The sequence below is a fragment of the Somniosus microcephalus genome, chromosome 5 (genome assembly GCF_052327205.1).
Source record: "Somniosus microcephalus isolate GS21.2 chromosome 5, FLI_Smic_1.0, whole genome shotgun sequence".
In the NCBI taxonomy this organism is placed as follows: domain Eukaryota; kingdom Metazoa; phylum Chordata; class Chondrichthyes; order Squaliformes; family Somniosidae; genus Somniosus; species Somniosus microcephalus.
Genome location: NC_140991.1, coordinates 66,274,888 through 66,287,560, shown reverse-complemented (window position 1 = coordinate 66,287,560; position 12,673 = coordinate 66,274,888). Strand labels below are relative to the sequence as shown.

General features: G+C 44.6%; 1 protein-coding gene across 1 annotated transcript in view; it reads right to left on the bottom strand.

Moving 5' to 3' along the window:
• Positions 1-2,188: 2,188 nt before the first annotated feature.
• nell3 (NELL (neural EGFL like) family member 3) overlaps positions 2,189-12,673 on the bottom strand; it is a 41,613-nt gene continuing 31,128 nt past the window's right edge. Inside the window, exons 4-5 of the mRNA XM_085987736.1 lie at positions 6,009-6,075; positions 2,189-5,905 (exon numbers count right to left, since the gene is read on the bottom strand). Coding sequence (XP_085843862.1) covers positions 4,377-5,905; positions 6,009-6,075 — 1,596 coding nt within the window. The 3' untranslated portion in view covers positions 2,189-4,376. The remainder of the gene's footprint in view (positions 5,906-6,008; positions 6,076-12,673) is intronic.

The following is a 12,673-nucleotide window of genomic DNA, read 5'->3' as shown; positions in this document are numbered from 1 at the left end:
ACATTTTTTCCACAGGTTTATTATTTTTAAATACTTTAAAGAAAGGTAAGTTTATTTTTAGCCCCGTTAGAAAATGTAATTAATTTTTTCAAAAATTTAAATTATTGTTTAAAATAGTTATTTTATATAATTTATAGTTATTTTAAAAATGTGATTTAATGAAAAAATTATTTGAAGTTTTAGTGATGTTTTGGAGCTTATAGTATTTATGGTTTTGACAGCTCTTCCTGTCAATTTTATGATTGGACATTTCCCTGCTACCATTGGCTCTCCATGGCCCACATGATCCAAGGGGATGCTTCGAACTAACTGCGCCCCTGGGATACGCAAGCACTGCGCGCCGGCAGTTGGAGCAGGCCCACAGCTTAACGGCCGGCGCGCTAGGTAAGTGCAGGTCAGAGGCTTGCACCCGCGGGAAGCCTCCAACCCGAATTTCTGGGCCATTAACTCTGTTTCTCACTCCACAGATGCTACCTGACCTGCTGAGTATTTCCAGCATTTTGTTTTTATTTCAGATTTCCAGCATCTGCAGTATTTTGCTTTTGTACCTGTGTGTTACCCTTTCCAGTTGTGAGATAACTGAGTCGCCAACTTCCTAAAGGAAGATAACTGAGTCACCCAGCTCGTATTGTAAGGTAATTGAGAGTAGCTGAATGAACCATCTTGTATTGAGTCATCCTGCTTTTCTCAAGTACGGTTTGCCACAGCTGACCTTCATTTATGGAAGACAGGTATCCCGTCTCACCAAATGGAGAAAACAAAAGCTAGCAAATTTCTTATTTTCAACTTACTACAAGAGAACAGAAGCTGTAATAAGTTGAGACAACCTTACTGGTAGGTACAGACTTCTATTTGGTTTCTGTTTCAACACATCTGCAATATTAGTCTCTGGACACCTGATTTTAATTTAGCAATTGGCTTGGCAGACTTTCAGATTCCAGTGAACCAAAGACTTCAGTTGTGCAATTCCCATGTGATGATTAACAGTCTACAACACTTAAAAGAATGATCAGTGGAATCCAAACAGTTTCTATAAAGACTGAAAAATTTAACAGCAGGCACTGCGGACTATCACAGTGGCACTCCAGCACTATGGGGGAAGATTTGCTCCGTGTTAAGTGTAACAAAACTTTAAACCCAATTTTTAACAGAGTATGATTGCCCTACACATATCACAGAGGAAATTTACCCATTATTTATAACTGAGCATTTACCTAAATCTAAAGGATCATTTCTCCAGGAAGTGTGCTATATATATAAATAATATTTGGGGAGAAAATCCAGAACAGCCATGGGTATATGGAAGCATGCATCTTTGAAATCTATGATGTACATTCAAGTAGCATATACTTTCTCCATAAAGTATTAACGTGAACTCTAGGAAGTGGTAGCTTAAATCTACCATTACTCTGCCTTGGTGTCTCTACCGGCTGGAGACTTGGTCCAATGTTGTGTCCAGCTTTATAATTTGAAACAGAAGAACCAAAGGGGCAGGAGACTTCGGATGTGTCCTTCTCAAGGACCACAGATAACTTTACCCAAAGCAGGGCTCAACATCAGCAGGTGTCATAAGTCTTGCTCTGGGCACCTCGATTTCTTGAAGCGATTGCCTGAAGGATAAGCCACTCCTTCCATCCTATCTCCAAGCTCATGGCTTAGCTGGCATTCACAAGGGGGAACGCCTTTAAAAGATGAGTCTATCCCAGTCTCTCCCCTTTTCTGAAACAACCATCCTTAAAAAAAGGTAAAACCAACACCTGGGAAACTTACTCTGGTCCACTATTGTCAATATGAAGTCATAGCAACTGTATCCATGGAGAAATTTACAGCCTGGGATATCCCACTGTCCTAACTCAAGAAAGAATTTACATTTATATAGCACCAATTAATTACTTTCAAGGTGTAGTTACTGTTGTTATGTAGGCAAACATGGGGTTAGAATGCAAAAAATAATGAAAAATAACTAATCAGTTGATTAACTAGGCATGACAAACAAAATAGGTGGGTGATGTTTGACATTAGTAGACATGAGCCGCTGTTCTGTGGATAGGCCATCATCTGCACTGGGCCACTCTAACTGTTGATTTGTGAATGACTAAACAAGTGTAATTGTGATGGTAGCCCCATGATGTCACCCCAATAAGAATTACAGTTCTATCTCAAAATATTTCCAAGTTGACACTTTTGGTGGTTATAATATTTTATTATAGCAAATAAAGTAATACAAATATTTGGAAATAAAACATTTTTTAAAATCCTTTCTACAATATATTGTTTAACCTACGATGTTTATATAATAAATAGTATAAACAGGTTATACTGGTGATTTGGTGACAGTAGTGCTGTTCTAACATGTTATTTAGTTAATAAAAAATGAAAACAGCATCAAAGTGTCATCAAACATTCACTGTACATTTTTGGCACAGGATTTGAAATAGAAACATGCATATGATTCTTATTAGTTTTAATAGAAAACATAATTGCAGTAAGCGTGGCCTTGACTAAAACATGGACATCGTTAACTTGTTTAGTACCTGGGCTCAGTAACAACCAAAATAAAATCCCTTTTGTAAAAAGAAGTTTCATATGCCACTTTGTTACCCCTCTTTTCAGGATCCTTTCCAGCTGTTTTTCTGTGATAACCCTTTTATCCCTACAAGCGTCTGTGACCACTAAGATCTTGAAATTATACTGTGTGATTATTAGCGCTGAGCCTGTTTCTGTTTGTTTCCGTCCTCCACTATTTGATTAAGTGGATTAACGATTCCATTCAAAAATTAACAAAGAATCTGTATAGGGACACAATAAACATTTGTACACTAATATTCACACAGCAAATTTCAAAGCCAATGTATGTACGGCCTTATTATAGATATTTAAAAAGGTAATTACTTTCCTTGTTCACCCTGCATGAAACAAATGAGTGAAAAATGCGTGACAATCACATTTTCTTTAGAAACCGTCCCATCGCCTACAGTTCCATTTTCCACTGGCTTCCTGCATGTGTGGATGTGTCGGTGGGAAGAATCACTCTGCTTGCTATGTGCAGCAACAGTAAATACATTCACAAAGAACATGTTTATAACTTTGCTACACATAGCGACCAGAGCAATTTTTCTCCGCCATTTGAGTGATCAGTTGGCAGTGCCAATTGAATTGAATTTTCACATTTAACAGCTGGTGCGGTGCCAAGGGCCAAACAAGAGGCAATTTAATCACCACACCAGGAAGCAAAAGTAGAACAAAAATTCGCCATGGAAGAGCTGTGGTTATGTTTTCAACAGAGCTCACAGCAGAGGATGAAAACCTCATTTATATTGTTCAAAATCGTGTCCAGCCTGTAGTCAATTGTTCTTATTGCCTGCATGTGAAGAGGTAGAAACTGTAAATATTTCCCAGCAGCAGTGAGCCCCAGCACACCCCCAGAGGACACCTCCCACCGTAAAGGAGGAGATACATTTGAGGCACAATGCCCACCACTTAAAACGGGTAGTCGCTTCTATCGGCCAACAAGTGATAACCACTATCCATTTGTATTAACATCAATTTCAAAGTTGCTGGTTATAGTGTCTTAAGTGCTCCGTTTATTTCAGGCAGGAACAGCTATGCTTACTCACGAGTTCGCACCTCATTAAGGTGCACTGAACGCAAGAACAAACATTAAGTAAATAACATCTCGTTAATGTTCAATTGCCTTTTGTGTTTTTAAGCCCTTCTAATAAGTGGCGAGGGGGGTTACAGTTTGTACTAAGCACTGACTACAGTTTAAATAGAGCTGCAGGTCAGAGAGGAGCTGGAAATAACGGAGCAAAAGGTCACTACACAGAAGCCACATTCTATAAGCGATGAGATCTGTACCACAAAAATGTCTGCTGCGTCACAATTTTGGATCCTTGACACAATATTCCCTAAAGCAGCAGTTACAATGTACATTTGAAATCTTGCAGCAAACGCATAGTCAATTTGGATTCTCTTTTGCCATCAATTTCTTTCCATTTGTCTGGCTTAATATCCAACTGTATTTTACACTGCAGGGTGGAGGGGGAGGGAGGGGCACAGCATTCATTTTGGCATCCATTGCTTTCAACTGTGCTACTTTCCCCCATCACCCCCCACCAAAGATCACAGTAAGGAACTTCAAAACCTTCATCAGCTGTAATAGGAAGTCAATTATCTGAAACCAGTTGTAACTTCAATTCTGACGAAGGGTCATCGATACTGAAACGTTGACTCATGTTTCTCTCTCCACAGATGCTGCCTGACCTGCTGAGTGTTTCCAGCATTTTCTGTTTTTATTTGTAACTTCAATGATGCTTTATTGGCTTAATGTACCTTCACGCAAGTGCTGAAGACTCTCCTCCATTCAACCGTATGATTCAGGATGAAACCCATAAAATGGAGAGGTTGGTCCCGTGACCGTGTGCAATCTGATTAATCCGCCCTCGTACACAGTCCAGGGAGATGGCTGCCATTGTGCCGTTCCGGACACCAAACGAAGCACGTAGACCGACGCTTGTCCACTGGCTACCTGCAGGCATCTGACCTCCAATTTGGCGTGCGACAGCAGACGGCTGGATGTGATCGCTCTGCAACCGGTTCAGGGTGACTTTGACGATATCACAAGAGTGAATCAGTTTGATGTTGAACGCAAGGCTGGCCACTCCGCTGTCGCGGAACAGGACGTGCTTGTGTGCAAACTGCCCGGACGTCACCAGCGCCACCTGGCTCTGCTCTGCCGCTGGCGAAACCTCCTGAAAACTGAGAAACTTATTCCTCACAGCCCCCGTTGGTAATGCAGACCCCGAAACTGCGAGCGAAAGGGCCGAGGAAACCGCCGATGGGATCCAAATTAGGCTGAAAACGCTGATCCCAGATGTGTCTCCAAAGTAGCGTACACTGCACTGCGGAGGAGAGTGGATCTGAAAGCTGATCGTGTCTCCGCCATTTACCATGGCAGCTCCAGAGGCAGAAATCGAGGTATCCCGATAGTTGACACCAGATTTATAAACTTGCGTCAACTCTTCGTTCGTCCCATTCCTGTTGATGTAGGAAAGTAATGTGAAGCCTTCGCGAACGCACGTGTGGCCCATTGCGTACAGCGCCTGGTGATACACGAACTTTATGACCCCTTGCTCAGTGAATCTCACAGCCCTGCCGTCGTGGAACAAGGTGATCATGTAGGGATCGGAGAGAGAAATGACCTTGAAGACAGGCCGATAGTTGGTCTGGTAGTGAACTGAGCTTGCCATGTGCGCGCTCATGGCCACCGCCCCCGTGTCGTGGGACAGCCAGAAGAAGCTGAATGGGTTGTGGAGGTGGTAGAAGTTGAGGTCGCTACTTTGGTTACAGAACTGATTGGGGCTTTTCACGAAGAGGTGAAGCATGTGGCTGGGCTCCACCTCGGCTGAGCCGCTCACGCTGCCGCTCTGGTAGTACTTCCCCTCGGGCTGCTCAACACGGACGCTGCCGAGGTCCTGACCCTCCTCCTCCTCCTCGTTCAGCCTCAACGAAAGCTGGAGGAAGTTTCTGCAGTTGTGCCTAACGGCAAAGTTGTAATCGGCCCAGATCAGTCCGTGCTGCCTGAAGACCAAGCTGCCATCTTCGTTGGTTGCCAGGTCGGACAGGGGCTTTCCCTTTAAGGGCAGGTTCAAGCCCAGGTGAACGGGGCTCTGTCCAAGGTTAAGCGACGGGTCCTCGGTGTTCATCGACCACGATTCTGAGATCCGGTTTTCGGGCGACTGGGTGCAAACGGTATCACTGCGCAGGGAGCACCGGAGAGCCACTGTGCCTTCCTCACACAGCGAACAGGCCTGGCATTCCTGCATTTCTCTGTTGAAGAAGTAGCTGTGCCCACATAACCCCGAGGCCATGTCCCTTTCAGCAACACCCAGGCACCTGAATCCACCTGTTAAAAAGAGCAGGAGAGAGAGAGAGACTGACTGAAGCACGCTGTCATCAGGGCCTGGCACTTTCCACTTTGAGACTAACAGAGATTATAAAGTGCCCACCTGGAGTGTTAAGACATTTTATCCGATCGCCACAAAGATCTGCTGACTCCAGACACTCATCTTTGTCCTGGATTTAAGACAAAATGAATAGAAAGCTGTGATTGAAAGTAATTTAAGACAATGTGATCTTATTGGTGCTCTGAAATTCTATTATATAAACACATGCTAGCTGGAATGTATGGAGATAAGACAACATGTGACTTGCAGTAGTATTAGCCTAAATTATTCAAGTACACGCCCACTTGCAAAGGAGCCTTGACCGGTGCCGCCACATTAGAAAATCGCAGGCACTGAAGGGCATCCTAGATTCATAGAATGATAGAATGATACAGCACAGAAGGAGGCCATTCGGCCCATCATGCCAAAAGAGCTATCCAATTAGTCCCATTCCTCTGCTCTTTTCCCATAGCCCTACAATTTTTTCCTTTTCAAGTATTTATCCAATTCCCTTTTGAATGTTATTATTGAATCTGCATCCACCACCCTGTCAGGCAGTGCATTCCAGATCATAACAACTCGCTGCGCATGTCCCTGACAACTACGTGTGCAGGAAGTGCACCCAGCTGCAGCTACTGACAGACCGCATTGCGGCACTGGAGCTGCGATTGGATGCATACTGGAGCGTTCGCGATGCTCGGGACATCGTGAATAGCACGTTTAGGGAGTTGGACACACCACAGGTAGAGGTTGGACAGGAAGAAAGGGAACGGGTGACCAACAGGCAGAGTACTAGGCGCAGGCAGGTAGTGCAGGGGTTCCCTGTGGCCATCCCCCTCTCCAACAGATACACCACTTTGTGTACTGTTGGAGGGGATGGCTTATCAGAGGAAGGCAGCAGCAGCCAACTTCCTGGCACCAGGGGTGGCTCTGCTGCACAGAATGGGAGGAAAGAGTGGTTAGAGCTATAGTAATAGGGGATTCTATTGTAAGGGGAATAGATAGGCGTTTCTGCGGCCGCAAATGAGACTCCAGGATGGTGTGTTGCCTCCCTGGTGCAAGGGTCAAGGATGTCTCAGAGCGGCTGTAGAACATCTTGGAAGGGGAGGGTGAACAGCCAGTTGTCGTGGTGCATATAGGCACCAACGATATAGGTAAAAAGCGGGATTAGGTCCTAAAAGCAGAATATAGGGAGTTAGGAGGTAAATTAAAAAACAGGGCCCTCAAAGGCAGTAATCTCAGGATTGCTACCAGTGCCACGTGCTAGTCAGAGTAGAAATAGAAGGATACTTCAGATGAATACGTGGCTAGAGGAAGGGTGCCAGGGGGAGGGATTCAAGTTCCTAGGACATTGGAACCGGTTCTGGGGGAGGTGGGACCAGTTCAAACCGGACGGTCTGCACCTGGGCAGGGCTGGAACCGATGTCCTAGGGGGAGTGTTTGCTAGTGCTGTGGGGGAGGATTTAAACTAAAATGGCAGGGGGTTGGGAACCTGAGCAGGGAGACAGAGGAAAGGGAAACAAGGATAAAAGCAAAAGATAGGAAGGAGAAAAACAAAAGTGGCAGTCAGAGAAATCAACGGTTTAAATCAAACGTGGCTACAGTAAGTAATAATTCTAATAGGTCTATGAGCGTTAAAACAACAAGCCTGATGGCTTTGTATCTTAATGCGAGGAGCATATGTAATAAGGTGGATGAATTGGCTGCGCAAATAGAGGTAAACGAATATGATTTGGTTGGGATTACGGAAACGTGGCTCAAGGATGGCCAAGACTGGGAACTCAACATCCAGGGGTATTCGATATTCAGGAAAGATAGGCAAAAAGGAAAGGGAGGTGGGGTAGCATTACTGGTTAAAGAAGAGATTTACACAATTGTAATGAAGGATATTAGCTCTGATGATGTGGAATCTGTATGGGTAGAATTGAGAAATACTAAGGGGAAAAAAACATTAGTGGGAGTGGTATATAGACCTCCAAACAGTAAGGCGGAGGTTGGGGATGGCATTAAAAGGAAAATTAAAGAAGCATGCAATAAGGGCACAGCAGTCATCATGGGTGACTTTAATCTACATATAGATTGGGCTAACCAAATTAGTAACAATACTGTGGAGGAGGAATTCCTGGAGTGTTTACGGGATGGTTTCCTGGACCAATATGTCGAGGAACCAACCAGAGATCAGGCCATCTTAGACTGGGTATTAGGTAACGAGAAAGGATTAATTAGCAATCTTGTTGTACGAGGCCCCTTGGGTCGGAGCGATCATAATATGCTCGAATTCTTCATTAAGATGGAGAATGAAGTAGTTGACTCAGAAACTAGGGTCCTCAATTTAAATAAAGGAAACTACGATGGTCTGAGGAGCGAGTTGGGTAGGATTGATTGGGGAATGGCACTCAAAGGGTTGACGGTGGATAGGCAATGGCAAACATTCAAAGACCGAATGGATGAACTACAGAAGTTGTTCATCCCAGTTTGGCATAAAAATAAAACAAAAAAGGTGACTCAACCGTGGCTAACAAGTGAAATTAGGGATAGCATAAGATCCAAGGAGAGGACATACAAATTGGCCAGAAAAAGCAATAATCCTGAGGATTGGGAGCAGTTTAGGATTCAACAAAGGAGGACAAAGGGATTAATTAAGAAAGGAAAAATAGAATATGAGAGTAAACTTGCAGGGAACATAAAAACTGACTGTAAAAGCTTTTATAGATATGTGAAGAGAAAAAGATTGGTGAAGTCAAGCGTAGGTCCCTTGCAGTCAGAATCGGGGGAATTTATAATGGGGAACAAAGAAATGGCAGACCAACTAAATACATATTTTGGTTCTGTCTTCACAAAGGAGGACACAAATAACCTCCCAGAAATGCCGGGGAACATAGGGTCTGATGAAAGGGTGGAACTGAAAGAAATCAGTATTTGTAGGGAAATGGTGTTAGGAAAATTGATGGGACTGAAGGCCGATAAATCCCCAGGGTCTGATAATCTACATCCCAGGGTACTTAAGGAAGTGGCCCTAGAAATAGTAGATGCATTGCTGGTCATCTTCGTGAACTCGATAGACTCTGGAACAGTACCCATGGATTGGAGGGTAGCTAATGTTACCCCACTATCCAAAAAAGGTGGCAGAGAAAAAGCGGGGAATTATAGACCGGTAAGTCCGACATCGGTAGTGGGGAAAATGCTAGAGTCCATTATAAAAGATGCAATAGCAGAGCACTTAGAAAGCAGTGACAGGATCGGACAAAGTCAACATGGATTTACAAAAGATAAATCATGCTTGACTAATCTACTGGAATTTTTTGAGGATGTAACTGGTAAAATAGATAAGGGAGAATCAGTGGATGTGGTGTATTTGGACTTTCAGAAGGCTTTCGATAAGGTCCCGCATAAGAGATTAGCGTGCAAAATTAAGGCACATGGGATTGGGGGCAAGGTATTGACTTGGATAGAGAACTGGTTGGCGGACAGAAAGCAAAGAGTTGGAATAAACGGGTCATTTTCCGAGTGGCAGGCAATGACTAATGGGGTACCGCAAGGATCGGTCCTAGGACCCCAGCTGTTCACAATATATATTAATGATCTGGACGAGGGAATTGGATGTAATATCTCCAAATTTGCAGACGACACAAAGCTGGGTGGGAGGGTATGCTGTGAGGAGGAGGTTATGAAACTCCAGTACGATTTGGACAGGTTAGGTGATTGGGCAGGAACATGGCAAATGCACTATAATGTGGATAAATGTGAGGTTATCCACTTTGGTGGCAAAAACAGGAAGGCAGATTGTTTGAATGGCAATAGATTGGGAGAAGGGGAAGTGCAAAGAGACCTGGGTGTTCTTGTGCACCAGTCGCTGAAGGTAAGCATGCAGGTGCAGCAGGCGGTTAAGAAGGCAAATGGAATGTTGGCCTTCGTAGCAAGAGGGTGCGAGTACAGGAACAAGGATGTCTTGCTACAGTTGTACAGGGCCTTGGTGAGACCGCACCTTGAGTATTGTGTGCAGTTTTGGTCGCCTTATCTGAGGAAGGACGTTCTTGCCATGGAGGGAGTGCAGCGAAGATTCACCAGGCTGATACCTGGGATGGCAGGAATGACGTATGAGGAGAGATTGTGTCGATTGGGCTTATACTCACTGGAGTTTAGAAGATTGAGAGGGGATCTCATCGAAACCTATAAAATTCTGTCAGACCTGGACAGACTAGATGCTAGAAGGATGTTCCCAATGGTCGGGGAGTCCAGAACCAGGGGTCATAGCCTAAGAATAAGGGGTAGGCCATTTAGGACTGAAATGAGGAGGAATTTCTCCACCCAGAGAGTGGTGAACCTGTGGAATTCTCTGCCACAGAGGGCGGTGGAGGCCAGTTCATTAAATATATTCAAGAAAGAGTTGGATATATTTCTTAAGGCTAAAGGGATCAATGGATATGGGGAGAAGGCAGGGACAGGGTTTTGAATTTGGATGATCAGCCATGATCTCATTGAATGGCGGAGCAGGCTCGAAGGGCCGAATGGCCTACTCCTGCTCCTATCTTCTATGTTTCTATGCCTCTGGTTCTTTTGCCAATTACCTTAAATCTGTGACCTCTGGTTACCGACCCTTCTGCCACTGGGCACAGTTTCACCTTATTTACTCTATCAAAACCCTTCTAGATTTTGAACTCCTCTATCAAATCTCCCCTTAATCTTCTCTGCTCTGTCCCCTGTCCAGGTAAGAGCAGCCCAACGAGCCTGGCAGGAGATTGCTGGCAAGGCAAATAATGTCAGCAGCACCTAGACGACCTGGCTACAAATGTGGAAGGCGATAACAGAGCGGAGATAAGCTGTCAACGTGAGACTACCTTACACTTTCCAACACCGAGCAGCTCCCTAATTAAGGTTGCCCCAAATGATTCCTCAGAAACTGTCTCTTACTCACTGCTGCCCATCCAAAGCACTCAGACAACCTCACAGCTCTTTGCAGCATGGCACAAATTCAGATTGCAACTTACAGCCGAAACTGTAGCCACACCGAAATCTTAAAGGAATAAATGTTTCTATCACTACCTAGCTGTATAATGCATGTTGATTTACCAACACTATAGGGCTGGTTTTAACAGTGGGAATGGTGCGGATGGTGGGGGGGCGGTGAAGATGGTGATGTTAAGAGGGGATTCCCACCGTATTCCCACCTGCACCATTTACACTTGCCCGAATTCAGGCACGGGGAGGCCGCCCTCCCCAGAGGCTCTGGGGCTAATTTAAATGGTAAAGTCGCATTCCAATGACAGCATCGGGATGCGCAGACCATTTTAACCACAGGACCGCACAGTCTTCAACCTGCTAGCAAAACTGGAAGCAGCAAGGATCTGGGAGGCCCTGGTAAGTGAATTTTTTTTTAAATTGTGAAAGATTCTTTGTGGGCCAGGAAGAGCAAGCATGCTCCGCCTGCCCCCACTAGAATACTGTAGGTTGCTCCTGCCTCGGGCTTCCCAACATCCCCTGATCTTGCCCCCTTCCTCCCCAAGTCAGTACTTATCTTGCTGGAGACCTTCCCCCAAATCCCCCACCACTAGCGGGGACATCATTCCAAGGCATTGGGTGGGAGTCAGCCACAGGGCATGTAAAAGAGGCCCGGAGTTAAAATCTCCCAGGCCTCACGCTCAAGGATGGGCCGGATGGATTGCCGCCCGATTCAGCCCCCGTACCCCCAATTCCTGCACCAGAGTTAAAACGGGCCTTGATGATAAGTGCCCATTATGAAACCTGTGTGTCATTCTACACGCTCTTTGAACTTTTAACATCTCAAAACTACTTCTCCACAGGCAGGACAAAATAGATCATAACAAAAGGAACAGAGCCAAACTGGCGGAGGGCCAAGAAATTCAATAATTTTACACGTTTTCAAGCGGTTCCACCTTACAGGAGTGACTTAGATATGGGACTTAACCCAGTGAACTAAAGCAATGGTCAGTCAGCAGCTGTCCTACTTTTATCCCCAGCCTGGAAAGCCTCTTGATACAGGGCTGTCAATCAAGTCATAACTCAAAGACTCAAAGGCTGCCTCTCAGATATCTGATTTCTAGCAGATTCTCTCACCTCCAGGTCAAAGTAAATTTGCAAAAATCGGTGAGCAACCTGGCAGCAGAACACACTTTACTAATAATGGCCATCCCTTTCCCTCAAAGAAAACTGGCAACATTGTCTGAGGAACTAATCAAGCCAATTTTGATCAGTTGAGGGAGTATTTTCTGACAATGACACAAAGGTGGGCACCCAATTTGAATATCAAAGTCCACTCTTGACAGGCTGGTGTGGATTACATTACATTTCAAGATGAAGGAATTATATTATATGACAAGTTTAAGGAATTCTTAATAGACACAGTGACAGCAATGACTTCCATTTCAAGTATCTCCTAGCTACAAATCCAAAAAAGATATAGAAATAAAAGATATATAGAAACTTGAAACCTGATGGATCTCATTTATCACACAGCTTGCTAACACTGGCCCTAAGCAAGACAACACATCGCAGCATCCTGCATCATAGGGCTTCAGACTAAATAAGTAGGGGGGGGGGGGGGGAGGGTCCCGGTGAAGAGAAATCTAGAATGCTAAAGAGAAAAGACAAGGAAACAGTGCAGGAAAGTGATTGGGGTAAGGATAACCAGATTGTGTCAGGAAGGGACAGAGCGTACAAACAATGGAGTGCACTAACAAATAGGGTCCGGGTAAGAAAAAATGGTAATA